The 27931-nt window shown below is 46.1% G+C and overlaps 9 protein-coding genes and 1 non-coding gene across 10 annotated transcripts; 5 read left to right on the top strand and 5 right to left on the bottom strand.

The window, feature by feature from the left end:
* Positions 1-90: 90 nt before the first annotated feature.
* JR316_0009216 (uncharacterized protein) lies at positions 91-789 on the bottom strand (the record flags this gene model as incomplete). The annotated part of the gene is made up of 1 exon (XM_047894922.1): positions 91-789. The coding sequence occupies one exon, from the start codon at positions 787-789 to the stop codon at positions 91-93; it is 699 nt and encodes a 232-aa protein (XP_047746381.1).
* A 1638-nt stretch (positions 790-2427) lies between these two features.
* On the top strand, positions 2428-2526 carry JR316_0009217. Its single transcript has one exon. It is a non-coding gene; the product is annotated as a tRNA-Ala (tRNA).
* Positions 2527-3270: 744 nt separating this feature from the next.
* JR316_0009218 (Histone H2A) lies at positions 3271-3803 on the bottom strand (the record flags this gene model as incomplete). Its single annotated transcript, XM_047894923.1, has 3 exons — positions 3271-3388; positions 3441-3570; positions 3632-3803. 3 exons carry the CDS (start codon positions 3801-3803, stop codon positions 3271-3273), a joined length of 420 nt encoding a protein of 139 aa, XP_047746382.1.
* A 294-nt stretch (positions 3804-4097) lies between these two features.
* JR316_0009219 (Histone H2B) lies at positions 4098-4724 on the top strand (the record flags this gene model as incomplete). Its single annotated transcript, XM_047894924.1, has 4 exons — positions 4098-4284; positions 4350-4454; positions 4516-4638; positions 4699-4724. The coding sequence occupies 4 exons, from the start codon at positions 4098-4100 to the stop codon at positions 4722-4724; spliced, it is 441 nt and encodes a 146-aa protein (XP_047746383.1).
* A 2330-nt stretch (positions 4725-7054) lies between these two features.
* On the top strand, positions 7055-9319 carry JR316_0009220 (uncharacterized protein; the record flags this gene model as incomplete). Its single annotated transcript, XM_047894925.1, has 12 exons — positions 7055-7200; positions 7283-7295; positions 7356-7430; positions 7527-7601; positions 7672-7717; positions 7781-7807; positions 7867-7896; positions 7949-7991; positions 8033-8203; positions 8263-8480; positions 8543-8560; positions 8622-9319. 12 exons carry the CDS (start codon positions 7055-7057, stop codon positions 9317-9319), a joined length of 1560 nt encoding a protein of 519 aa, XP_047746384.1.
* An 806-nt stretch (positions 9320-10125) lies between these two features.
* On the top strand, positions 10126-12401 carry JR316_0009221 (uncharacterized protein; the record flags this gene model as incomplete). The annotated part of the gene is made up of 11 exons (XM_047894926.1): positions 10126-10271; positions 10341-10356; positions 10430-10504; positions 10592-10666; positions 10738-10870; positions 10929-10958; positions 11030-11060; positions 11117-11287; positions 11349-11566; positions 11637-11654; positions 11713-12401. The coding sequence occupies 11 exons, from the start codon at positions 10126-10128 to the stop codon at positions 12399-12401; spliced, it is 1602 nt and encodes a 533-aa protein (XP_047746385.1).
* A 1320-nt stretch (positions 12402-13721) lies between these two features.
* On the top strand, positions 13722-15869 carry JR316_0009222 (uncharacterized protein; the record flags this gene model as incomplete). The annotated part of the gene is made up of 12 exons (XM_047894927.1): positions 13722-13855; positions 13911-13923; positions 13979-14053; positions 14116-14193; positions 14248-14293; positions 14352-14378; positions 14446-14475; positions 14528-14558; positions 14616-14786; positions 14848-15068; positions 15126-15143; positions 15193-15869. 12 exons carry the CDS (start codon positions 13722-13724, stop codon positions 15867-15869), a joined length of 1521 nt encoding a protein of 506 aa, XP_047746386.1.
* A 232-nt stretch (positions 15870-16101) lies between these two features.
* On the bottom strand, positions 16102-17360 carry JR316_0009223 (uncharacterized protein; the record flags this gene model as incomplete). The annotated part of the gene is made up of 4 exons (XM_047894928.1): positions 16102-16790; positions 16854-16871; positions 16936-17156; positions 17224-17360. The coding sequence occupies 4 exons, from the start codon at positions 17358-17360 to the stop codon at positions 16102-16104; spliced, it is 1065 nt and encodes a 354-aa protein (XP_047746387.1).
* Positions 17361-17961: 601 nt separating this feature from the next.
* On the bottom strand, positions 17962-21200 carry JR316_0009224 (uncharacterized protein; the record flags this gene model as incomplete). Its single annotated transcript, XM_047894929.1, has 11 exons — positions 17962-18007; positions 18063-18470; positions 18519-18542; positions 18597-18733; positions 18790-19345; positions 20154-20249; positions 20318-20619; positions 20672-20795; positions 20911-20938; positions 20996-21001; positions 21077-21200. The coding sequence occupies 11 exons, from the start codon at positions 21198-21200 to the stop codon at positions 17962-17964; spliced, it is 1851 nt and encodes a 616-aa protein (XP_047746388.1).
* Positions 21201-22565: 1365 nt separating this feature from the next.
* JR316_0009225 (FAD-dependent monooxygenase OpS4) lies at positions 22566-27816 on the bottom strand (the record flags this gene model as incomplete). The annotated part of the gene is made up of 20 exons (XM_047894930.1): positions 22566-22611; positions 22669-23094; positions 23147-23170; positions 23236-23372; positions 23428-23651; positions 23699-23976; positions 24032-24100; positions 24154-24308; positions 24361-24714; positions 24765-24879; positions 24935-25249; positions 25302-25334; positions 25396-25424; positions 25481-25569; positions 25696-25807; positions 25851-25893; positions 26312-26793; positions 26858-27456; positions 27510-27710; positions 27768-27816. 20 exons carry the CDS (start codon positions 27814-27816, stop codon positions 22566-22568), a joined length of 3780 nt encoding a protein of 1259 aa, XP_047746389.1.
* Between the last annotated feature and the right edge of the window lie 115 nt (positions 27817-27931).

Raw genomic sequence — 27931 nt, forward strand, 5'->3', positions numbered from 1 at the left:
TTAGGCGGCAGATTTTTTGTAAGATGTTATATATATTGATGAAGCTACTGAAATTTATATTCGACAAAGGCGATGAAACGCACAGGTCTATCATTTCTTGGGATCCAAATTTCGGCGTGAGACTTTAATAGTGTCCATGAAGTTGTCAAAAGTCAATAGCCCCCCTCCTGTTATGAAATCATCTATGTTGCCGCGTCTCTGAGCAGCTCCGCTGCATCGCAGCCCTTCCTCAAATAAAAGAAAGAGTGGCTCAATCCAGTCCGCCCAAAGGCATTTCCACTCTGCGCGGATACCCTTTTTCAATAGGGCCATGAGCGTAATTGTGAATGACTTCATTAGCGCAGCTTTGGGCAAGTCTGTGGTATCTGACCACCCTATCAGCGGCGACTTCGCGGGAAGCGGTAACCTGTGGCCGGTTTTTAAATCATAACATGTGGCTGCCCAAACGAGGATGTAGAAAAACGACTCGAGGTCGTGGCGGTAAAAATGGTACATCGGAGTTGTAGGGTATATCAATTGGAATGTCGCTCTATCTTCCAGTGTCATAAGAAGATCACTAGCCATGAAGGGTAGAGTGCCTGTGATGTGGTGATCTCCGGTGGAAGGTGTTGTAGGTTTGCCATCGGGATCTAGAATGATGGTTATATCAAAGTCATTGAGAACTCCGCGAGCTTGAAGTTCTATGATGTCGTGCTTGACAAATTGGGCCACGGAGACGTTATCGAGAATGTGGACATCACGGTCCAATTTCAGGATACTGGCCGATTTTATACGTGTACGACCGGACATTAAACAAGAATCTGGAGAGGGATGAGCTCGGAGGGTACGGTGCAATGTGTTGCAGGTGGGCTTACCAGATGAAGTATTGCTGTACCAATAACCGGATGCAGAGGATGAATCGATGAGGATTGGGAAGGACTTTCAAAAAAAGGGGTTCATTGTGAATTATCGCTGAAAAACTTTAGGGAGGTAATGGTTTGGAAAGACAGTGATGGATGGGAGTAATTAGCAAAATAGCCGACGACCATCAATTCCTGTGATCGTGTTTATTATTTCCCACAAGGGGAACGGTTATATCAGACTTCAAGCTGGTAAGCCCATTGATATTGACAATTTACAAGTGTCTTACTTAGATGTATTAGGAGCCTTTGAAGTTATATCATAGGAATAAGATGTATTGTACAGGATTGACTTGATCGCCGTTACTCAGAAATGTAAAAACTTTAAAGTTGTGCCAGCCCAGAAACAGCAGCAACCATGAACATGCCAATTCAGAGTGACCATGGAAATTACAAAGGCCGTAGCCGAGTCAGTGATATAATACATTAATCAAGTATATTCAAATATCTTTTTGCTTTCTGGAAGTTTTAAAACTTTTGAGTGGTTATGCTTGGGTTTTCCATCCGCGTTGTGCAGGTTTTGATGCAAAATTGTTATGATTTATGCTGTTTATATACAAATAATACACATTACATACCAAACACAGTGCCTCAATAACACAAAGGTCGCGATCATTGCTGTGACTGGCGCTAGGAGGGGCACTCTTTCAACTAAAAAAGCATAGTAGATGTTATATTTTGACATTTTGAACATGGGTTATCAAGATAGTCTTAGCTTAGAGATATGCTTATTAACATTTTTTCTCTATCACAGTGATGTTGTAAGGATGAGTAAGAGTTGGGCTTAAAATTTCAATTTTTTTCCGAGTTGGTCAAGTTGAAGTTCAACGTTCAACTCTCAGGGGTCGACCCATCACTACACGTGATTGTGTTGACAGCCTGACAAGCGCCAATTTTACCGTGCTTCCCAACTCAATATCCTGATAGCCTTCACGTCCTCACACGGCGGGCAAAAGTGCTGACTAGTCAGCCTGGGAGTTGGTCTGACCAGTCACCTGACCAGTGTGCTGACTAGTCACCTGACTAGTCATGTAGCTGTCACGCATTTATTGTCACGCTGCTAAGTTTCTGTAATTCCGCTCATTGATTGTAGAACAGAGGATTTCTTTTCTATGCCCCAGACTTACACAGGGTGAGCGTTGTGTACCTTCTAAACAACGTTGGGTGACCATGCACAAGTACTCTGAAAGCGTGATTAGTTATCCATTTGTTTGAATAATGACCGAATTTCAACCAAACACAAGAAATATCCAATTCATTCATTGCTTTTCCTCAGTGAGAGTGCTTCGGAAGACAATGGTTTATTCCCATTTAATCTTATGTTACTGAACTCATTTACCATTACCAATACTGACCAGCGTGACAATATTTGTGTGACCTCTCCTGACTGGTCAGTTGATTCGTCACGGAACGCGTCACGATATGGTCAGGTGACTGGTCAGACCAACTCCCAGGCTGACTAGTCAGCACTTTTGCCCGCCGTGTCAGGAGCCTTGTTGTGTTGTTTCCTTTGCACGCCCCTTCAGATGGGCACATGGTGTAGTTGGTTATCACGCTCGCTTAGCATACTCGTCATTATTCATTTCGCAAATGCGAGAGGTGTTGGGTTCAATTCCCAATGCGTCCATGTTTTTTGGGGTTCAATTATAATTTCTAATGCTTCACGCTTTTTCTTTAATTTGGAAGGTATTGCGCACATGTACAATGATTCCCGATGCGTCTAATATTTTTTCTGTTTTGGTTACTACTCGAATTTGTGTGGTTAGGGAAGGTATTGTATTTGTATTTTGTGTTGGGAGTGGTCGTTCGAGATATCGATGTGAAGGGTTTAATTGTGTGTGGCAGATTTAAATTGGGGTGAGATAGAGTGTGGTGATGAATAGGTTCGAAGGCTGAAAGACTCGGATACTCAAGTGAAAGGAGTTCGAAGAGTTCGTATTCATCCGGAAGTGACTCCTCGTCTGAACTTGCCTCTCAAAGCGGAGAGTCCGTGTTCACTGTTGTCTCCTAGACAAACTTTGAAACGATGTAACGCGTGCGGCGAGTTGGACTTGCCGCGCGGATTTCATGGTGAAAGAGAGATGAAGGCAGGACTTGAAGCGCCTTTATTTCGGAATGAAGATCTCAGCTGGGGCGTCATTTCCACTGTTGTCTGAAGTATCGGTAGATGAGGGAGAGACGCGTTCGATACCCATAACGTTGCTTAATCAAAGGCTCAGTAATAATCTTAAGCACACAATGAGATAAACCATCACACTAAATGCTTTGAGATAAAAGCCGCGCGTAAGGTATAACTAATGTTACATGAAAATACAGCGAAGATGAAGAGGAAAGCAAATAAAATAATAAAACAAGAACCCAAAAGAAAGAATTAGGCCTCTTGGCTCTCCTTCTTGCCCTTTCCTGTCTTTGTTGGCAGGAGTTCGGGGGCGATGTGGGGGACGACACCACCCTGGGAGATGACAACGTCGCCGAGGAGCTTGCCGAGTCTGGAGAGCAAGGTCAGTGGAGGAAAAAAAATAGGGAAGGAAGAAGACGCACTCCTCGTCGTTGCGGATGGCGAGTTGCAGGTGGCGGGGCACGATACGGTGTTTCTTGTTATCACGGGCAGCGTTTCCGGCAAGCTCGAGGATCTCGGCAGCGAGGTACTCAAGGACGGCAGCGAGGTAGACTGGACGCGAGAAAATTGATAAGACAAGTGAAAATTTTGATTAGAAAAGAACAAGACGCACCAGGGGCACCAGCACCGACGCGCTGAGCGTAGTTGCCCTTCTTCAAGAGACGGTGGACACGGCCGACGGGGAACTGGAGACCAGCTTTGGCAGAGCGAGACTGGGACTTGGAGGCGGCATCACCACCGGCGGCCTTGCCAGACTTTGATTTTCCGCTAACTTTGCCAGACATTGTGTTGATTGGAGTGGTGGTGGTGATTGGTGGTGGTGGCGATGGGCAAAAGGAGGGCGATGGATGGGGGACGGAAAGAGAAAAGTGGTGCGGTATTTATACCCGACGCGGGCCAAACGGAGGTCACTTGCAATCAACAAAGACGCGTTTAGCGCGTTTCGACCAAACAACAACAAAGTCACGTGTGGATATATATACAAGGGCGACATTCGTGTCTGTGCTCTCTCCAACTTTCCTTCGCACCACCACCACCCCCAGCTCTTTTCGCCCTCTTTCGCCACCTCAGCTGCTCAAATGGCCCCCAAACCCGCCTCCACCGCTGGCAAAGCCCCAGCTTCTACCGCCTCCAAGGCCCCTGCCAAATCCACTGAGGGTGCAAAGGCAGCCAAGAAGACCTCCAAGGCCGCAGCGCCTGCTGATGGCGACAAGAAGAAGAGAAAGAAGATCAGAAAGGAGACTTACTCCTCTTACATCTACAAGGGTGCGTTGACTCGACTTGGATCGTGCCACTTTTCCACTTATTGACTCATTTTGGGCTTGTTCCAGTGCTCAAGCAGGTCCACCCTGATACTGGTATCTCGAACAAGGCCATGGCCATTCTTAACTCGTTCGTCAACGATATCTTCGAGCGCATTGCCACCGAGGCTTCCAGTACGTTCAACTTTGCCTCTTTTTCTCATTTACATATCTGACGCGTTCGCCCTTCCTTCAGAGCTCGCTGCTTACTCCAAGAAGTCCACCATCTCCTCTCGTGAAATCCAGACATCCGTCCGCCTCATCCTGCCTGGTGAACTTGCCAAGCACGCTATCTCTGAGGGTACCAAGTCTGTGACAAGTACGTTGGCTGCTTCTTATCACTATCGCTCCACTTACTCATTGCCCTTCCTTTTTTCAGAATTCTCATCTGCTGGTGCCAAATAGATTCGGATATCATGGATTGGTCGGGCTTTCATTGTTTTCATCTTTTCATTTTTGTACACCAGTGTATTTTTTCATAATATCTATTTTGTATTTGCATGATTCCCGTTGATCAATTGAGGACAGACCCAAGTTGCAAGTCATGTTTGGTGCATAGTTGTTTCGTCAACGTCATTAATCTGTTGAGAGTATGTTGACTGACTTGAACGTTTACCACTTTGGAATCTTATGTGACGTCTTCAAGTAAGCGGCTTTTTAGCTTCATTTCTGCAGTCATTGATGTCGTGTTTCAGCTCTTTGTATGAGACAACAGGCCTCTTGGATGTGCTTCTCAGTGGCATTACCGTTTACCTTGTCATTTTTGCTATCTGGAAGCAGTATTGTCAATTTCGATGCAACCACCACCAACATCTCCCTCCCAACTTGCGAAAACGACTGACATCGTCTCTTAAAACCACTTTTTGCCAAAATGCGTCATTTTTTCCAAGTTGACTTGTCAGACTTGACTTTTGACGCAACGTCCGGCGTGTGCATCTGGATTGTGCCGGCACTCCCTGAGGCCACCACCTAGGGCCTGGGAACGTGAATGGACGGACGGACGGGGCGGGTGTCCGTGCGCCTTTGGCCTTAGCCATAGAAGGGGCGGCCTCTTTGGATATGGATATGGCTATTTTTGAAGCTGTTGTATCTCTTTGTAAGTATCAGTATCAGTAAGTATCAGTATCAGTATCAGTATCTGATGAGCTAAATTTGTTGCAGCTTACCCTTGGTGGGCTTTCGGAGCCGGTTGGGGTGATTCGGTGTTTTGAGAATTGAGGGTGAGTCATTCGTTTGTTGTGATTATCTTTTTTGGGTTTGTGTTTTTTGGTTTTTGGTTTTTTGGAGTGGTTTGGTTTTGATTTTGATTTTTGGTGTGGTGTGGTGTGGACTGCGTGTTAGGTAGGCATGCTGGTGGTGCGCAGGGTTAGGGGTTAGGGGTGAGGGTTATCGCTTTAATTAGGGGTGAGGGTGGTCTGTGCGACTGTTTGCGTTGAATGTATACCTGCACCACACTACACTGCGCTGGGCTACTTTGATTGTTTCTTTCTTTGTCGTTTGGCCATGCGGCCCTTTGAGCAATGGGTTTCGGGTGTTGTGTACAGTGTTGGTGTCGCTTCCACGCCATGATGGCCTGGTCTATAGGTCTGGTAGTGGTAGCGAAGGAGGGCACAGGCTCAATATCAAGCTCAAGGTCGAAGGCAAATGGCCAAAGGAAAAGGCTAAAGGCGTCTTTGTTTGGGAATTGGGAATTGGCTGATGTTGTCTGTGTCAGTGCTTACTCTTCCCTTCCTTTGACCTTGACGGCCCCATGGTGCGGTTGTGTCATCTCGTCCTTTTCTAAGACTTCTAGTTTTCTGTTCTACTACAATAGTTGTAGTATTCATTTTCGATTCTGTTCTGTTCTCTTGTCTTTTCTTATGATCACCATCTCGCGGGAATTGGTTTGAATGAAATCAGCTTGGTAGAGTTGACAAAGTAGCCTGTGATTTTGTTTAGTGTCGTCTTGTGCTTAACTCAAGCTTTTGTACTAGTACTATAGTCGGCGCTGCAAACTCGGGGATCATGAGATTTTGGAAGTAAAGTACGTTACTGCACAGTTACAGCGCAATATGTACGTAAACAGAAAACCTGATGATAAGCGATTTTGGCCTTGATAAAGGTTCCATAAATTAAAAAATGAAGTTGTGATGTTATGTAAGTGCATCAGTAAAGTGTTCAGGAACTCGACAAGGGTGTTATTTCCGGAGGTGTACCTGACCCTGACTGAACGCGACGCGTCGACCCACGGCCTCCCCAGCCTCGTCGCTCGACGCACACCCAATTCACAGTCGCGGTGCAAGGCGTCGTGAACACGGTGTGACTGTACCTACACGTCCTCGAAGCGATTAGAGCGCTGCGCTGGGCTACATGTCGTGAGAAACCCTAACGCTGATAGAGCCTATAGCTGCGCTAATCTGTGGAGCGTGTCCCATCTGAAGTTGTCAACAGTCAAAAACGCCGGAGTATCATTATTCGGAGGCACCAATCTTCGGTGTTAGAGATAAGTATATCAACAAGGGAGCATTCTAGCTGTCACTTTTGCGTTGTCGGGGTGTGATGGAATCCGACTTGGGGGGAAAAGGCTCGATATGTGGATGTATATATGCGCGGTGTTTATATTGTGTGCGGGGTGTGTTGTGTTGTGTTTCCCTGTTCCTGCTCGCTTTCTCCTTGCCTTCTCCCCACCTTTGATAGAAGAATATCACCCTTTAAGCAAGCAAGCAATCAAGCCGTTTCGCTCGTGAATTTCAAGGATGTCGAACGATGAGACTACCCCGCTGCTGAACAAGATGCAGTCTGACGCGGTGGAGAACTTGAAAGGCGATATCCGCACGTACCCGCCTGAGCATGAGGGCGGGTATAGGACCCTTGTTTTGTTGTTTGATGGAACGGGGGATACGTGAGCTTTCAATTTGCTTTTTTGCCTTCAACGATATTTGCCTGCTGATGTTTGATGGTTTTTTCTTCTTTGCAATGTGAAGAGACGATGGTGATGTGCGTCTGAATAACCACGAATCAATGTTTTTGTTGATATCTTAATATGGAATTCGGTAGATTTCTAATGTTATTGCATTGAGAAATATGCTTCATCCGAGGAACGACCCCAAGAAGCAGTTGGTGTATTATCAGGTGTGTGTGTGAAGTTGCTTCAACGTGCTCCAGTGATCTCCGGCGCTTACAACCCGATCGCGCCTTTGGCGTATTTTTCTTTCGTTTGTTTGATAGACTGGAATCGGGACGTACAATCCACACTTCCCAGGGTTGAAAGTTAAGGTTCCACTCGTTAGCGACGTGTCCAGGGTGAGTTTCGCGTTCCTTCGCTTCTGAGTTCTCGGGAAACATTGACTGACGTGAATATATCAATTGATAGACGTTGGACAGTGCTATTGCTTGGAGTTTGGATTATCATGTTGTAGGTGGGTGACTTATCCGCGGTCTAGTGCATCTGCTGCGGTTCACTGATGCGATATTTGGTGTAGAGGCCTACCAGTGGCTCATTGATAATTGTATGCGTCTTCTTTGTGTCTTTTGAGAGGCGAAACATTGAGGCAAGCAATGTTGGCAGACCAGGAAAATGATAAGATTTGCCTGTTTGGTGAGCATTGCTCGACCGCGGCCAAGTTAACATGACGCTTACACCTTTCAAGGTTTCTCCCGGGGTGCATACACCGCTAGAGCGCAAGTGGACTCGTAGTGGCCGTTATTGTGGACGCTAATGGTTGTGTTATTAGTGTCAGCGCGATGATCAACAAAGTTGGTCTGCTTCCTCAGGCCCGCAAGGATAAAGCCTGGGATGCGTACAAGTCGTTCACGAAAGAAGGCCCGGACACATGGACGGATTCCAAGGCCTTCCGCAAGGAAAACGAAAGCAGAGGTGTAATCATCGAATTCGTCGGCGTCTGGTACGTCCTTTGTCCCTTGCACGCCGACGCAGTTATAATGCTAAAACGCTGTGGTGTAGGGATACGGTGAACTCGGTCGGCACGGTCAGCGCGCGGAAGCTCCCGTTCACTGCGAGCAATGGCTCTGTGCGCACGTTTAGGCATGCGGTTGCTCTTGATGAGCATCGCTCGCGATTCCGCTCTAATATGTGGAATCCTCCCAAGACGGATCCGAAGAAGCAGCCGTGGCCCTTGGTAACTGATGTTGACCAGGTCTGGTTTGCTGGTGCTCATTGTGGTATGTGTGATAAATTTTGGTTTTTCTTCGATTATATATTGAACGATGTTTGGTACCGGTAGACGTCGGAGGAGGATCTGGTATGTTATTTGCTGCGTGATGTTGTTGGAGAAGATTCTGATGCAAATATTGTCGCTTCAGTTCCCAATGGTACTCGCCCTAACTTGGCGCACATCGCTCTGAGGTGGATGGTCCGCGAATGCTTTAAAACGAAGAATGGCATGACATTCGATCCAGCGGAGATTAGATCCATTGGAATTAACCCAGACATGCTCTACCCCAAGGTGGTGGAGCGCCCTGCTGCCCTCGAGCCCACACCAGACTTGAAGCCGTCGACAGACACCATCAAAAAACCGGGCGTCATCCAGAGCGCTGGGTCGTGGCTCAAAAGCTGGTTCGTCACCCCTCCCGAACCTGAGAAGCCAGACTATAGCGTGTACGAGACCTACAGCGAGGAGAAGCTCGACCTCATCGACGCGCTCGCGCCGATATACGACCAGCTCATTGTCAACAAGGCAAAGTGGTGGCTTCTGGAGAATACGTGGTTGAAGGGGTACTCCCCACAGGAGAAACGCGATGTATGGCGAAGGAACTTGGGACGTGGGCGCACGATTCTCCCGCCTGTTGATGCTGAGCTCACGGACCCGGTGAAGGCGAAAGCGAAGCATCAGGTCCCTCTGGATCCACGATGGGCGAAGCTTCGTGTTCATAGGACGGTACGCACGCGTATGGCGTGTGCAGGGGATGATAAGAATCCGCCGTATATTCCGAAAGCGCTTATGAATGGAGAAACTACGTTGGATAAGTTGGATCCTGAGCTGATTCAATGGGTGGATTAAATTGATTTCTGAACAAATGCACGTTCTTCTGGTTTGGATTTTTCTGTACTTTATAATTATCACTATTTACTTACATAGGAACACTACATGCTTTGAACGCCTAATATGGCACTAGCCCCTGTCGAAGCGCGACTGCATCACGTGAACCTTGAAATCAACATGACAGCCTGTGCAAACCGTCTTAGAGTTCTAACTTCCATCGACTTTGACTTCGGACTCATCTTGCAGTCCTTTATATCGATTCAAGCGCAACTGAGAGCGTTCCGCAACTTTTTTTGAAAAGTCACGGTATTGTGGCGTTTTCAAGACGAGCCTAGTAAAGATACGGTGAAAGTGAATGTCGAACTTTCAATTTTTAAAGCTGTCCGAAGACTAACGTACGTATACCGGACATTCGCTAGGAGGGTTCACTTTGTTTGAATTGAGACTTACTCTGCCAGTATGTTCTGAAGTTGTCTGTTTTTCTCAGATAGAATGTTCTGATCCTCAGGTTACCGAAGTCTGTCATTGGCCATACTTAGCTCTCTAAAGTTATCAGGTCTACCAAAACGCCGGAATGCTGTTCAGAGGCGCCATCAGTTGTGAATCGTTGGGCTGGGTGTAAGAAAAAACATCTACAAGGAAGCATTCTAGCTGTCACTTTATGTGTAGAGGTGTGATGGAATCCAACGTGGGGGAAAGGTTCGATATGTATATAATCCGCGCAGGGTGTGCTGTATTCCCTGTTCCTGCCGCGTTCACCCCTCTTTTGCTAAAAGAAGAAAAGAAGAGATATACCCTTCAAGTAATCCACTCGTTCGCGCAGAATGTCGAACGATGAGACCACCCCGCTGTTGAACAAGATGAAGTCAGACTCGGCGGATAATTTGAGGGGCAATATCCGCACGTACCCACCTGCGTCCGAGGACGGGCACAGGACCCTTGTTTTGTTGTTCGATGGAACGGGCGATACGTGAGCTTTTTTCTCTCTTCTCGCGGCGAGTTGCGCGTTAATGCTTGATTTTTTTTGCTCTCTGTGAAGTGATAATGACAATGATGTACGTAGAGGCTTGATTTATGAATAGTAACGAAACGACGTATTTGTTAATATTTTGAAATGGATTTTCGTAGATCTCCAATGTTATTGCGTTGAAAAATATGCTCCATCCGTTGGAGGACCACAAGAAGCAGCTGGTGTACTACCAGGTGTGTGAAGTTGCACATCCATCATGCTGTTCTGATTGCCCGGCGCTTATGAACTTACCGCGTATTTTCGCGTTTCTCATTTAATAGACAGGTATCGGGACGTATGACGCGTACATCCCTTGCTTGACCATCAAGATTCCATTCATTGGCGAGCTGTCTAGGGTGTGTTTGCGTTCACGTTCCTCAGCTTCTGAAACCTCGGCTGATGCCATTTTTTGTGGATGGATTAATAGTTACTGGACAGCGCTATAGCTTGGAGTTTGTCTTATCATGTTGTAGGTGGGGTGAATTTCCGCGGTCTAGTTTATCTGCGTACTGCTGACGGGATACTTGGTGTAGAGGCTTACCAATGGCTTATTGATCATTGTATGAATATCTATGCGCCATTTGCGAGTCGAGTTATTGACCCATCTTACGTTTGCAGACCAGGAAAATGATAAGGTTTGCCTGTTTGGTGAGCACTGTGCAATCTACGCCACTTGGATTTGGCGGGTATTTAACATGATCTTTACCCTTTCTTTCAAGGTTTCTCCCGGGGTGCATACACCGCTAGAGCGTAAGTAGACTCGTAGTGAACATTGTTGTCGAAGTTAATAATATTACACTTTATAGTGTCAGTGCGATGATCAATAAAGTCGGTCTGCTTCCTCGGGCCCTCAAGGACAAAGCCAAGGATGCATATAATTCGTTTGCGAGACAAGGCTGTGGTAAATGGAAGGATTCCGAGGCCTTCCGCAAGGAGAACGCTTGCAGAGATGTTATCATGGAATTTGTTGGCGTCTGGTTTGTCCTTTTTGATATCAGCCTTTTGTAAAGACGGTTATAATCTAATGCTATAGTGCAGGGATACAGTGAACTCGGTCGGCATCATCAGCGCACGGAAGCTCCCGTACACTGCGAGCAATAGCTCTGTGCGTACGTTCAGGCATGCAGTGTCATTGGATGAGCACCGTGCGCGCTTCCGCTCGAATATGTGGAACCCACCCTCAACCGATCCGAAGAAGCAGCCGTGGCCCCTGGTGACTGATGTTGACCAGGTCTGGTTTGCAGGTGCTCACTGTGGTATGTCTAATAAATTTAGTCTTTTGTTGGTTGTAATATTGAACAATTTTATGCGCGCTGATGCTGGTAGATGTCGGAGGAGGATCTGGTAAGTTGTTTTGTGCATAACGTTGTTGAAAAGATCGATGTCGATAACCTCGCTACAGTTCCCAACGGTACTCGCCCTAATCTGGCACACATACCTCTGAGATGGATGGTCCGGGAATGCTTCAAAGCAAAGACTGGGATAACGTTTGATCCAGCAGAAATTAGTGCCATTGGAATAAACCCAGACGCGCTCTACCCTGAGGTGCTGGAGCGCCCTGCTGCTCTTGAGCCCACGCCAGACTTGAAGCCGTCGACAGTCACCGTTAAAAAACCGGGTGTCGCTCAGCACGCTGGATCATGGCTCAAAAGCTGGTTTTCCACCCCTCGCGCACCCGAAACCCAAGACTACAGAGTGTACACTGAAGAACAGCTTGATCTTATGGATGCGTTGGCACCAATATACGACCAGTTGATTATCCACAAGATGAAGTGGTGGCTCTTGGAGCATATATGGCTGAAGGGCTACTCGCCGCAAGAGAAGCGCGATGTGTGGCGGAGGAACTTGGGACGTGGGCGGACGATTCTCCCGCCTGTTGATGCAGACCTCACAGACCCGGTGAAGGCCAAAGCGAAGCATCAGGTCCCTCTGGATCCACGATGGGCGAAGCTTCGCGTTCATAGGACGGTACGCACGCGTATGGCGTGTGTGGGGGATGATAAGCATCCGCCATATATTCCTAAAGCGCTTATGAATGGAGAAACTACGTTGGATAAGTTGGAACCTGCGCTGATTCAATGGGTGGATTAAAACTGATTTTTAAATAATGCACCGACTTGTGGCTTGGATTCTTCTATGCTTTATAATCATCGACATCTACATAGGAACAAGAAGCGCCGGTTTGAACCGTAGTCCACCTAAATAGTGTTAGCCCCTGTCTTCGTATACAAGCGCGTCTGCATCACGTGAACGTTCGAAATCCGGACATGACATGGACAGTTTGTGCAATCCGTCTTGTCCCGTCTCTTCCGACTCACCAGGTTGTCCTTTACATTGAGTCAAAGCGCAGCTAAAGCGTTCCGCGACTTTGTTTGAAAAGCGACGGCATTATGGCATTGTCAAGAGTCGGTCATTTAGAACTGTTCAACACCGCGAATCACCTGTCCTCCTCTGTGCCTGAAGATCAAGTTGAATGTTGAACATTCAATGCTGTCCGAAGCCTACAGTACTTATGTACATCGGTCGTTCGCTAGGAGGTTTTGTTTGAATTGGGCCTTATTCTGCCGGTATGTTTCGAAGTCCTTTCTTAGATAGAATGATCTGATCCTTTGGCTCTATGCAGTTTGCTTGTCATTGCCCAAAATGATTAGCTTTCCATTTAGTTCTTATATTGAAGTTATAACGGCTCTTGCTGAAGACAAGAGGCAGAAAAACGTAAACACGCCCATGCCAATCAGGTCGGTACTGGTGCTGGTGGATAGAGCGGACACAACATCAAATCCAATCTATCCGTCAGTCTATCTACCGCTGAGTATTCAATAGATGTATTTCATTCATCAGTCTTCACCACTGAACATCCGCCACCGGAAAGTTCAGGAACTCGACAAACTCACAGCGCTCGCTGCTAAGCCCTGCTAAGCCTCTGGACCCTGTGGCTGAGCTAAGGCTTCCATGACCTCTTGTGACCCTTGACCCGTCCCATCACTTACCCCGGCGCGAGATGAAACTTATCAATGTTTGACCTTCCTGCAACCTACAAAAGGGAAGTGTTGCGGGCAGGTCGGCAGTGTTAACGACGCGCGCAAACATCCCACAATCGTTTATTATGGAACTCCCCGTCGTTGATTCAAAACGAAAGTCATAGTCACAGTTGCGCGAGCTGGGAATCATAAACCCCCGCGCGGGTCGCATATCTTCTTACGCGAACGTCAGATTGGAATGTTTCCCGAATGTCGTTATCAGTTTAGTTAGGGAAGGTGCGATCAATGTCAGTCAAACAGTCCAGTCAGGCTTGGGTCGGCGGGTGTTGGGACCGATTCAAGGAACGCCCAGTAGGAAAATATAAAACCGACCAGAGGGCAAATCAGGTCCATACATACATATCTCCCAAGATCTTCCAATACAACGAATATGAATTCCGACGAGACGTCACCTCTTTTGAACAAGTTGAACGGGGAGAAGAAGGGAGACATACTCACATATCCTCCGGCTCACAAAGTTCAAGGCCGCGCCCTTATTCTTCTCTTCGATGGGACTGGCGACTCGTAAGCTCTCTCTCCCTTTTGATATTTGTGTAATACTGACATGCTCCTCTTTTAGGGAAGATCAGGATGTGCGTCAATCAAGTTGATTTATGAGTTTTAATTGAACTTTGCAACGTCATCTAGATTTCCAACGTCGTCGCGCTGAAGAGGATGCTTCATCCCATAGATGATCCGAAGAAACAGATGATATTTTATCAGGTAAGCTTCGAGTTGTAAATCATATATGACTTTTGCAGAATCATTTACCTCTTTCATCACAGACGGGTATTGGAACATACCATCCTGACTTTCCGGGTCTGAGAGACAAAAAGATCCCTGTTATAAGTACCGCATCTAGGGTACGTCGACCTTGAGTTTTTATCAACCTCTCAAAGGTCTTTATCGTACATCAGACGGTGGATAGTGCAGTTGCTTGGAGCTTGGGTTCGCATGTTCAAGGTACGTCGATCGTTTGCAACAATCAATGTATGGGTACTTATCTCTACACATACTATAGAGGCTTATAAATGGATCATGGACAAATGTATGGGACCTTTATCCTGTATCTATTGGTGTGACGTGTGCTTACCGCCTCATGACGACCTTTTCAGACGAGGATGGGGACAGAATTTGCATGTTTGGTGAGTAAAACTAGATGCTCGGCTACTTTTGTTTTCTTATACACTTCCTCAGGTTTCTCTAGGGGAGCATACACCGCGAGAGCGTGAGTAATGGACGCTGTGTTTTCTGATCATTAGCCTTACGTTGGTCCATGCCATAGTGTCGGAGGAATGATTAACAAGATTGGCCTGCTTCCCAAGTCACGCGAGGATCAAGTTGAACGTGCATATGAGAGCTACAAGCAAAAGGGTAAAGACTACAAAAAAGAATGGCAAGCATTCCGTGAGATAAATGGAAGCCGAGATGTACCAATCGAATTTTTGGGAGTATGGTGTGTACTTGAATTTTTTGTACATTCGTTACCTGGAAGGTCGCTGACGGAATATCAACAGGGATACCGTCAGCTCTGTTGGCGTTGTATACGGCAAAACGCTCCCATTCGCGGATAGAAACGGTTCAGTAAAAACTTTCAGACATGCGGTGGCCTTGGATGAGCACCGCGCCCGCTTCAGACAGGATATGTGGAGACTGCCAAAATTCAGTGAACACAACAAAAAGCCTTGGAGCTGGTCGACAGACGCAGATCAGGTGTGGTTCGCAGGCGCTCATTGTGGTATGTAAATTATGATCCTCTTATGACACAAAACCTCATAAACTTTATAACATCCAGACGTCGGAGGTGGATCTGGTATGTTATTTGCTGGAGCTTAAATGTTGCGTGCTCACTCAAATTGTAGTGATTAATGGCACCCGCCCCAATTTGGCGCATATTGCGTTGAGATGGATGATCCGGGAAATCTTCAAGAAAGAAGCTGGGATACTGTTCGACCCAGCGGAACTGCGGGCTATTGGATTGGATCCGGATGCGTTGTATCCTGTTGTTAAGACCCGACCTCCCGCTTTGGAACCCACTTCAGATATGACATTGTCATCCAGCAACACTATCAAACAGCCCAACGCCATTGTGCGCTTTGGGTCGTGGGTTAAGAGCTTCTTCGTTACGCCTCCAAAGGAAGAGAAGCCTGACTATTCGATATATGGGTCGTACAGTGAAGAGCAGCTGGACCTTGTTGATGCTCTGGCTCCTATCTTCGATCAGCTCGCACTTAAGACGGCGAAGTGGGCGCTCCTAGAAATTGTGCCGATGAAGATTCGCGGGTATACACCTAACCTAGGAAAGGGCCGCGTCATTCCTCCTCCCTTTGATCCACGAGCACCAGGGAGTACTGATGATATGAAGAAGAAGGCTGAAAAAGATCCAAGGTGGACCAAAGTACGTGTTCATAGGACTGTAAAGACTCGGATGTCTTGCAAAACTGCAGATGGAAAAGAGCGCTATGTGCCTCGAGCAACAGTGAATGGAGAAATTGGGCTTGATAAACTCAACCCTGATTTGATTGAGTGGGTGGACTGAAAGGCATTTTTAATTTTTTCTTCTAGCTTTTGTTACTGCCATTTCCACTCCCGTTTGTATTCTTTACCGTAACCTATGTACCAGTTTGTACAATCATATTTATCTGTTACTCTAAATGCATATTTTATATAACCGTAATATATCTTTTAGGCCGCTTGGAAGTGCCTGATGACAAGTTATTTATGTTTGAACGCCAGGTAGGAAAGAATAATGCAATAGAAATTCAGTCAACTCATTCGATCAAGGAAGGGTCTACATTGTTTAACGTTCTTGTGTTTTTCAGTAGTGCCCTAGGAATATATTGCCTGCCATCAATATCACCAGAAGACTCCATTCGCGTTGTCACAGTTCTATGTACACGAATTTTGGACCATCCTGGGTGAATTGCCACTTGACCCAGTGAAGCCGCTGCAGAAGGGTCGGTGAGTGACGAATCATGAGGGACGGGTATCATGCGGCCGCGTTCAAGATTTCTATTCCATACCATCTTCTTGTTGGTAACTGAATATCTGCGCAGCCATATATGTTCCAGAAACCACCACAGCCGTCTGTTGATAACCAGTTGATCATACACAGGCGCGAGAGCATCCACGAGGTCAAGTTCTTCTTCGCCATAGGTGTTGTATATGGAATAATCTGGAGTTCCGGAAATCTGTCCAGATTTAAACCAGCTAATTAACCACGATGCCGCCTTACTAATGTAGCTGGGCTGTAGAATGAGCTCCGTCGATATCCTATGGCTATTGGAAAGTGCGGCAGGAGGTGGCCGTGGTTTGACGACGGGATTAAGAGAATCGGGATCAATCCCAATGGCCATTATTTCAGCAGGATCAAACCTGAGCCCAGTCTTTGCTTTGAAACACTCGCGAACCATCCAACGAAGTGCAATATGCGCTAGATTTGGGCGAGTGCCATTAGGGACTATTAAGAGGGAATGTTAGAAACCGTGAGGTTCTCATGGATTATCTGGCGTGTGTAGCTTACCGGATCCACCTCCAACGTCTGGGATAAAGTGAAGTTATCAATGACTTGGATTTAACAGAGGAAAGTCGTCTTCGTAACTCACCACAATGACAGCCAGAAAACCGTACTTGATCGACGTCTGTTACAACAAAATGTTGAGGACGTTTCTTTGGATAGGTGCTTGGTGGACTCCACATGTTCGATCTAAATCGAGCACGGTGCTCATCTAACGCCACGGCATGTCGAAATGTTCGCAGGGAGCCATTGCTCGCAGTGTGATAAAGCTTTCTGACACCGATCAGACCCACCGAATTCACTGTATCCCTTCAAGTTCAATACGTTTAGACAACCATTTTATGCAGCTTGCTTTGCGATCAGGATGATAACTTACCAGACACCTACAAACTCAATAATCACTGTCCTACTTCCAGTATCCTTCCTAAAAGCAGTGGAATGGACCCAAGAGCCATATGCATCCCACACTTTGTCTATGTGTGAAAGAGGTAGCAAACCGACTTTGTGGATCATGGCGCTCACGCTACATTTCGGTCAATATCTATACGACAGTTATAGCGATTACCAGGGAATAGTTGGTCATGAGCATATACTGCTAATAACCAATGGTGAATGTTGAACCAAGCCTTACAGAAACAACGTGAGAACTTTTTGATGTACACAATAGCGCCCAAGATTTGATAAGTCTTTTGATCCGTGTGCCGTGGACAACTGATATGACGTTAGAGTCTAGACTCATCAGTTTTGCGTTTTTCACACATGCCAAAACTACATAGGCCTTGAACGCTTGGCTATTCAATTACTCTGGTTCTAAGTATATGATGCTTGTTTGTAGGAGGAGCGACCTTATTTACAGTAGACAAAAGAGGACTCCACTCATTAGGTAGCTATTTATCGGGTTTACGCGGAACCCGCGCTGGCGCAAATGATAGCCCTGATCCGAGATTTGCGCAAGTTTCTACAAGTTTCAGGCATCTTGACTTGTAAAATCAAAATGTCCATATGATAATAGTGTTGTTAAATAGTACAAGTGAGTATATGAAATGATACATAAAGAGTCATAAAGATCGTTCATTAAAAGTCATTGTAATCCAGACCATTTGGTCAGTCAGAGCTATGATGGACCCATACTTCTAAGATACGCGTCCCATTCTTCAACCCTTTGATATCACGTAATTTTAGCATGAATTTCTGAGGAAGTGGTAAGGACCGCACCGAAAAGATGAACTGGGAAGGTTATCCCATGAAGAATGTATACTATTTCCTGGCGTGATCTGAGAATGTGGTACCTCAATGCCTGACGGTGTTGGACCTTGAGAATTATAGGCCCTGTGGGAAGTCGCAGGATTAAGAGTTTCTGTATTATCTCTCGGAAAATCAGGAAGGTAACCCATTTCGCTGAGCAACAGTCGATCCCAGTCAAACTCGGGAGTGGCCATCATTCCAGGATTTTCGTCTATCTCGGTGAGAGAGGTAAATGCAGTGTTTATGAGACCATCAATCGCCGAAGGCACGGTGGCTGGTATTTGGTTCGAGCTTGCTGCTTCGGACGCCTCATAAGATCGCTTATCGCCTTTGGTAGGATAGTATTCATTTAGAGCGCCTGTTTCGTTGATTATATCTCTGTACGGATTTAAGAGAAGTGCGATACCTAAAAAGGGCTTGACTCACCGCAATCTCCCCGCCCAAATCCATCTACATAATATAAACATAAGCGATTTAAAGTATTATAAATTTAAATCTACACACCTTTTTTCGCATTCCTTCAGGACGTTGAGACATTTAGCCAGAGTTTGCATATCCCGTTCTGGGTCACCAACATATCCTATGGATTGGCCACCCCATAAGCCAACAAGTATAACCAGGCCTGATGTGAAAGCGCCAGTCTAAAAAAATCAGGTTTGATTTTGAGACAGCTGATCTCTACGAATAACGGACGTACTATCGTCATCGGGAAAATGCGAATCCCTCTTGTCGTTGCCGCCTCGAGGATGTGGGCGGTTGATCTTGCTGCAGTGGTACACATGGCAAGCGAAGAGAAGGTTAGGCAACAGGGCCTAGTCAGGTAGGGACGATGGATTTGAATTTGTACGTAGTTATACGTGACGTGCAAGTCCACAGACTGATGGAAGAACAGGAGATCCTGTCGCTCTGGTTCCCATTTCACTACAAGCCTCTGAGCGGACAGATAGGATATCCATAAAGGTGACGTATACGCACAGTGGTCAGGAAGAGATTCTTTCCATTTGTTCATCGCCGAATCCAGCTCTGCGACCATCCGCCCCTCCCAGTCACTTCCTATGAAACCTGATATAATTTTGGACTTCTTGTTGGTATATAAGGTTCTCAGGGCAAAACCCAGGATTTCAACCAGTTTGATGAAGCAAACGAAGGCCGTTATGGTACATGGCTTCCCTTCCGGCTGACGGAAAGCTTGCTCGGGGTCATCAGTCTCCCAGTATTCATCGTCACATTCGATAGGATACTCCACATCGAAACTAGGTTAAGATTTATCAATAGTTTTAAGAATAAACGTTTTGATAAAATGCTGTCAAATACACACGTTTCATGAGGAAACGAACATGGGCGGCCTACGAAGGAGCATTCGATGCGATCAAGACAAACAAGTGCCCTATTTTCTGTGTTAAATCAAGGTATGAAAAGGCTAAGATTGCATCACACCAAAAGGCACGTTTTTGCAGTTCGCGTTCAGCCGTCGGAGCCTGTTTATCTCCTCTACGACGATGGATACCTTTTTCTAGAGCAAATCTTATGCCCATCCCTAACAGAATCCAAGCTGCGTTGGACATCGTTGTACCAGTCAAATATAGTGCAGCGAGCTATATGGCCATGCCTGACTTAGGTATCCAAGCGTTCTAATAGCAAAGCAATGACTCACGATATAATATTGCAAATCATAAACACTTGTTCTATAGAGGTTAATCTTACGATGAACTGTAACTTGGCTAAAGTACTTCCATCCTGAGGACAAGGCAGATGTATCGTTTGGGGAAAGAACTCGAGGATCGTGTGAATACCTGGAACCAATGGAACACACCAGAAGTACTGTCATTCCGAATGATGAGTCCCAGAGATGTTGGCGCGTATCCAGAGCTTTCATGAATGTTGGGCGGTGAAGAACAGGTAAAAGGCTATTTGTCTTCTCGAAGTAAAGATAAACCAGATTTCGAAGGAGATCTTCCTCAGGAAAGATGTATGGAGTCTCAGGTATTGCTACAAGGGACAATTCCCACTTCGTGCTGATTCAGTAACGAGCTTTACTTTAATTTACGAGCAAGTGCCTACCGGTCTGATGTCCCAGTAAGTGTGACGACGGATTCGTTGATATTCGGTACCTTTGACTTTTTCCAGGCCAGCGACTTGATGTCGAAAGTCGCAAACCTGTCTAGAAAACATATACACGCTACTGATATTTAGCTATCGCATACTGAAGAGATTTTAAGTCCTACCTGGACTGGCCAAAAAATCGCTCTTCGACGGCATTTGTTGATAACTTGGCCAAGTGATCTGATAGCCCAATCTGGTCTAGGTCCTCTTCTTCTGACATTTCCCCTCCATCTACCGCCAATGATACACATCTCGAGGGTACGCTTGAGGCTATAGTTTGTTGAAGGGTGAAATTAGGATCTGTTATTCCATAGAGACTGCGAACGGGTTTTGGGACCTCGGATCGATTGATTATAGATGTATTCGAGCCTTCCTGCGCTTCTGATAAGGCTATTACACGATATACATTCTTCCCAGGATGGAGCTAAAACAGATCGGGGTCAATGCTAAGTTGTTAACGATGATACAACACAAACTTTTTCGATGTAGCCTTCCAGCTTTCGAACTTTGTCTTCAAGATTTTGAATATACCTGGTATGACGGTAAGAGTGCTGTTGCAATTGAAGACTGGCTTTTTTACGCTTGCTGCATTTCTGCTCTCTGTAAAACTATTGTGATGAGGTCCAGCCACCAAAAATCAGGATTTCAAGTTGCCTTATGGTAATTGGGTAAGTCATGGCTACATTGCATATTTGCGATTCGACAATTGGTGCACCTATTTCCGGGCATTCTTGCGCTGTCGCCTATACTCAGAGAAAGAAAAAATTAGAAATAGAAATGAAATAACTGCGTGAACGTACACTTGGCTGAACAAGATAGTAAAAAATAAGTTCCTTCTTCTGTGTCATTGAGAGAAAACAGCGCACTCTTTTTTATTCTACACTTGTCGCATGCTCCTCTTAGTCGCCTTCTCTTTGTCTGTTGTGAATCTCCATGTTGAATGGTCCCCGCTTCGATTTCAGGAGGAGTGCTGCTGCGTGAACGCGAGTCGGCGGTAGATGTCATGAGAATGTAAACCGTGGCAGAATAAGTAGAATGACAGTGGAGCTTCAAAAATGTTACGCGGGAAAAAGAATGATGAGTCCATGGCCTTATATCAGCGCGAAGAAGGGCAAAGAAAGTCGTACAGGTAAACAATACGGCTGAACGGCACACCCCGCGACGTCGTTGGCGCCAAGATCATTTTGCCACGTGAGGCCACCCCGTCTTTCTGTAACAGTTGACCCTGAATGATGAAAGACCTCGAACCCCGTAATTCTGTACTAATGAGGGTTAAGGTCCGTTGATGATTGGTTTGTTGACTTAACATCCCCAGATGAGATTTAAACATGATAGAGAGATACGGTTAATAATCTTAATGTTGCTCGTGTGATGAGGGCCCGAGACAGTGATACTACAAAATTTTGTTTATTATGCCAGCGGCAAGGACCCTGAATATGGAAGGTTTTCATATTTTACTTTGCGGGGATGATAACCCGACATGTAGATGAGCAAGGTGGCTGTCAACTATTTTAAGGTGCGGTCCCAACCGTGAGGCCCGATGCCTTCTTTGTGATGGTCCCAACCATGAGAAAGACCTGGTGACTGCTGTAGGTGGTCAGCTAAGGACTTAAAAATCAGATAGAGCACTCATATTGCCTATAGTTAAGATAAAACATGAAGGAGACGCCGAGTCGTATAGTTCCACTGCAAGACCTGGCACCGCTGGTTTTTACCACGTTGGAAGCATCTAAAAATATCCTGGAGTGTCATGAGCGCTTACAAGTCGACTCACATTCTTTTTTTTTTGTGTTATGTTATAGCCTCTGAGGGGTGGACCCCTCCCTGGGCTTGATACTACTGGCTACCTACTCGCCCCTTTTTTACTTTCCTCGATGCGACTCTGCGCCACGGAGGGCCCTCACGTCCCCCCTCAAGGCCCATCTCACATTCTTATTTACTACAGTGACAAAATTTGACAGTGGGCCCACACGGATCAGGTACAAATTGAGGCTGCAATGACCTGAAGGCTATAGTTGCCTCAGTAAAATTGACTTCCAGCTTTTTAACCGAAGGGCTTCCGAAGTTCCATTACAGTCTATCCCTCGACATTGATCCTCACCACCCCTAATGTCAGTAAAAGAGGATGATAGAAGCAATCGAGGGCTCACTACTGAAGTTACGGATACTTACATGTCGCTCATACGGACCCCGTTCATTGAAGCCTCAGTCAGGGTGTCCTATTCCAAATTGCATTTACATATTAATTAGGCGAATGATTCTCTATTCTCTACGTGTACATAGGAAAGTCAGTTACATAGGGCTAACTACAAGCGTATAAATTTATTTCGATATGATACACATAAATCAGTGGAGTAACAGTGTATCAAGCTATGATTGGCCCATGTAAGCAAAATACGTATCCCACTGCTCCAGGCTAAAATGACGAGGTATTCAGTCACTGCTCAGTAGCAAATGATACTGAGATACTGACCTCGTAAATGGAACAGTAGTGTCAGACCAGACCCCAGCAAACAGATCGCTTGCAGGAGGATCTGCAGATATCGATTGTCCAGGAATACCGATGGAAGCGGTAGGTTCAGATTGGGGTAAGTGGATGTTGAAGTTAGTGGTGTTTAACAAATTGGGATTGTTGTCTGAAATGGAGGTCCCCGGGAAAAAACCCATATCTGTGAGCATCAGACTTTGGAGAGGGCTGCCCATGGTAGAAGGCGGCACAGGTCTATTGCCAATTACAGTGCTTCCCGCCGAGCTAAGGCCAGTGGCAGTCACCTCCACAGGCTCCGCCGAGTCTGGAGCTGGCTGGAAAATTAGCTCAGTATCAAACGATAGACGGCGGCGCTTATTCACGGTCGGCTGTACGTAGAGGTTAATATCACTTGCTTCCCGTAACATATCACTGTTTAGAAATATGATCATCATAAGGACATCTAATCAGAAGAAGGATATACCTTAGTCTGCCGGCACAGTGCCATCTACAGTGAGGTGATATCATCTTCAGCAACTATTAATTTACGCTTATGAAGATCAAAGAACCAACTTTTTTTCGCAATGGTACAGATAGTCAAGACATTTTCGAAGGCTTTCCGTGCCTTCCTTATTATCTCCAAGGTACCCCATAGGTTGACCACCCCACATACACAGGGTAATCACCATTCCAGCAGTGTATGCGACAATCTATTGTAAACGCTTAGATAATTTGGTGAGCCAGAAATATGCAGTTGATACGTACGATTGCATGAGGAAGGATTCTAGCTCCCCTTGCTATTGAAGCCTCCAGGACATGTGAACAGGCTCTGGCAGCACTATTGCACATGGCGAGAGAGGGAAGCGTCAATTCAGATTTTTTTGTGAGGTAGGGCCGGTGGATCTGCATTTGTACATAGTAATACGATGTGTACAGATTAGCAGACTGGTGGAAAAAGGTAATATCTTGTCTGTCAGGGTTCCATAGAACTATTATAGTATTAATATAAAGGTAAGGGACGTAAGGAACCACATACGATGTTCGGGTAAGGCTTCTTTCCATTTATTCATCGACGAATCTAGTTCCGCAACCATTTTACCTTCCCAGTCAGGCCCAACAAAACCTGAAATCATCCTAGATTTCTTGGTGGTATACAAGGTTCGGAGGACGAATCCTAGAATCTCGCATAGCTTGATGAAGTGAACGTATGCGGTCATGTAGCTGGGTCTTCCTGGAGGTTGCCGGAATGCTTGATCGGGGTCTTCGGTCTCCCAGAATTCATCATCGCACTCAACTGGATATTCAACGTCGTAGCTATGAAGGTATATGAAATGTGTAAACACTCAGTAATATGATATGCCGAACTTACGCGTCGTGAGGTGTGGAGCCTGAGCGACCCACGAAGGAGCTTGATAGGTTGTCAAGACATATAAGGGCCCTATAGCAATTGTTTTCTGGCATAACATATTCACCAAAGTCGAGTTGACGTACCAAAAGGCCCTTTTCTGTAATTCTTCCTCAACCGAAGGCTGCTTGTTCCCTTTGCGTCTGTGTGCACCTTTTTCGAAAGCGTGCCTGAGACCAATAGCGATCACTGTCCAAGAATTATGCGGCATTGATGTCCCACTGAGGTATAACGAAGCAAGCTTACAGTAAACTCAGCAAAATAGAGAAAATTGGCCCATAATATTGACTTACACCGTAATACTGCAAATCATACGTGCTTGCTGTGTAAAGCATCTTCTTTCGATGAACTGGGACTTGACAGAAGTAATGCCAACCGGCGGACATGCCAGAAGGGTCATTGGCAACCGAAACGCGGGGATCTGAAGAGTACCGCGATGCAATGGCACAGACTAAAAGCACTGTCATACCAAATGATGGATCCCAATGATGTTGTCCCATGGAAAGAGACCTCTCAAAAGTAGGGCGATGAAGAATGGGGATAATGGTATTGGACTTTTCGAAATAGAGGGAAACAAGAGTGTTGAGTAGATCGTTTTCCGGAAACACGTAAGGACGCTCTGACGAGGTAACGTAGGTCATCTCCCACTTTACGATAGTCAGTCATGGTATTTGTATAGATGAGTTCGGACACAAACAGGTCGTAGTTCCCAATAGATTAGACGCCGATATTTGCGTGGATCTAGGCCAGCATTCGGTTGACCCGTAATCATGTTTCGAGCGTCTGTGACATGCTTGGCGAGCATGAATGTGCTAAGGGCGCGTAATCAGGTGAGGTAGTACGTGAATAAAGATTTAATTAACATACCTAGCCTCGCCGAAGAAGCGGTCTTCTGTGGCATTCGTGGACAGCTTCTTCAAATCTTCAGCAAGAGCGACATGGGCAAGGTCATCGTCATCGTCTGAAGCAGCGGGTTCATCTTCTGCTGTTGGCGATGTAGCAGCTGTCATTATATCCATGGGAGGGCTACTAGGGTATCTTAAATCCACAGAGCTAAATGTGCTAGAGCTGGGTTCGACACCACTGGAGATCGACGGTGACCGAGAGATCTCCCTAACAGGTGCGTTGATAATTTGCTCAATGTCTTCTCCAGGATGCAACTTGTTCACTTTAACAATAAAACTGAGCTGAACGTAAGTATGGAGCACATACACCTCGTATATAGTCTTCTAACTTCTTTATCCTTGCTTCCAGTATCATGATGTGCCTATCGGAGGTCCGGATCAGCTTGACTGTTCAAGCTTCAAGGATCACTGAAGATCGCTTACGCGGTGGCTGCTTGTTTGACCTCCGTTACCTGTAAGAGCTTGAGTGTCATCGATAGAAATTTTCTTATAAAACATTGATGAGTACCTTCTGTTGGCGAGGCAGGTCATGAGTGCATGCTATTCCTGAAAGGATGCAATTTGTGCAAACATTTCCTGGCCTTTCTGAACTGTCGCCTGTGCATAGCGACGTTAGAAAGTGCGGTTTTTGATGAAATTGTAATGATGGCGTACACTTCGCTGGTCATATGTGACAATAAAGTCAATCGCAGAGCTTCATGAAGAATGAGTGTGCCTACGCACTCTTCTTAGATCGGCATGAGTCGCATGACCCTTTCAATCGCCTTCTCTTTGCCTTCTGAGCGTCTGATGAGGTGCCCTGCTCAAGGTGTACTGAAGAGTCTTCTGCAGGCATCTTCGACGAGGCAATTTAGTGAGCTGGCAAACGCGCTTCGTACTTGGTGCAGTTGCTGAATGTTGACAATCGAAGACAAATCGCAACTGGCATTATTGATGTAATGAATCGTGAGAACAAGACTCAATTCTACGGCCAAATAAATAACCCTGCGTATGTAATTCCTATCACTGTTCGGGCTTCACAGGCTATTGTTTATTGATGACCGACTATCAGAGAAGAAAATTGCTTCCTGGACCAACGAACTCACATATGTAGCCCAGCTCCAACTCAGAGATACTTAAGTACTATGTGAGCACTGTATGTACGAATTTTATCCCTAAAAGCGTGGGCTCCGTTTAGTGTTGAGGAAGTCTATTAATAGATTAACCCCCTAACTATCAGGTTCCTCACTCTAATCTCCAAGGTAAACTACACAGAATGGCGGACAGACTTATGGAGCAGCACCAGAATCATACTGAAGGTCTATAATAGTATTATATAGTATAACATACTATTGTTTACCAGCCTAACTCAACGCATGCCCTGCGTGCTTCGAGTATACAGTCGAAACCATATATTTTGCTTTGAATCTCCTTGTCCGCCCATTTGTCTGGAACTGTGCCCTTACCATCCCTCAGAAGCTTAGAAAATAATGCATCTCTTTCTTCCCTTGCTTTCCCCTCGCCGAGGTGCAATAGTTTCCCATTTGCTGTCGCCAAGTCCACCAAGGTTTCCGCCCGCGTTTTGCGGACCTTTTCGTAGATCTTTAACGCTTGGTGCACGCTTTCGGGGTCGGTGTTAGGAAGTTTGGAGAGCGCAACAGCAAGGGTGATGCCATCTTCAATAGCCTGAGCAGCTCCCTGTGCAAGGTGCGGAAGTGTAGGATGGCAAGCGTCGCCTACCAGCGCCACGCTATGATGAACCCATGTGGGGAGGCGAGCGTGAATCCGCAGTTTCCACTCACAAACCTCGTCTTGCGGTACTAGGCTAAGTAATTTATGAACCTGAATGGTGGAATATTAATCAGATTAGTGGTCACAGACATGCTCAAGGGAGGGTCCGGCGTACCTTCGGACAGAAATCGGAGAACACCTCCAGCATCCTGGTTTTACTCCCTCTCGTGGTATACTGAGCTGATGGTGCAGCAGAAAAATGCGTATCTGGCTGCGCGGTACTGATATTGTATATCCGCTTGTTATCAATTGGATATGCAATAAGTAGCCGCTTCTCCCCAATCCACCGAGTAACTCTGTCAGCGTCTATTAATTCCAACAGCTCAGGATCATCCTTCATTTGCTCGCGGGTCAGCATAATGCGATATGCAGCCTGTCCAGAATCCACCACATGATCCGTGGAACCAAGTTCCTTCAGCATTGCTGCTCGAGTGAGCGACTTGATACCATCGGCGGCTAATATGATATCAGCCTCGACTCGCACAGCTGGACCTACTAATGGCGTAGCCAAGAACGATGGCTTCCTGTCATCCCCGCCAAAATTCACTTCAGATACGGCAGTCGAGAAGTGAAAGGTAATAGCAGATTGTGCTTTGCAGCCTTCGTAAAGGCTCCCAGCGAGCGAGGCACGGTGTCCTACCATGTGAGCGTAGCCATATTTATCTTTGACGGAGTCGAACTCGACAAAGCCGAGCTCTTCGTCGGTTGTTCCCTCTGGGAAGATTTAAGCACATTGATTTACTATGTCAAGAACTGATATTACTTACGTCTGATGCTCGTGCTCTTGACTAAGACAGCCTCGGACTCGATCTTTTTCCAAACGCCGAGTTTATCGAGAATGCGTGCCATATTGGGGGCAAGTTGAATTCCTGCTCCTACAAAACCTAGGTTGGGCGCAGTTTCGTAGACATCGATATAGAGAAACCCTTCGTGTGCTAACGAGAGGGCACAAGTGAGGCCGCCCATGCCTTGATACTAGCTATGAGTTCATCGTGTGAGTCAACTAACCGGAGGAAGGAGCTCACCTGCTCCAAAGACAGCGACTCTCAACCGTCTGACGTCGTCCAAGGTCATTGTTAATGGTCAGAGATCCTTGACGGCTTCAGCGTATTTATAGGATCGGAGAGTTGCTGTCTCTGTGTACTTTATATCCGTTCGATTGTAGTGACGGATAAAACCAGAGCTTGTC

This window comes from Psilocybe cubensis, chromosome 8 (genome assembly GCF_017499595.1).
Source record: "Psilocybe cubensis strain MGC-MH-2018 chromosome 8, whole genome shotgun sequence".
NCBI classification, from domain to species: Eukaryota; Fungi; Basidiomycota; class Agaricomycetes; order Agaricales; family Agrocybaceae; genus Psilocybe; species Psilocybe cubensis.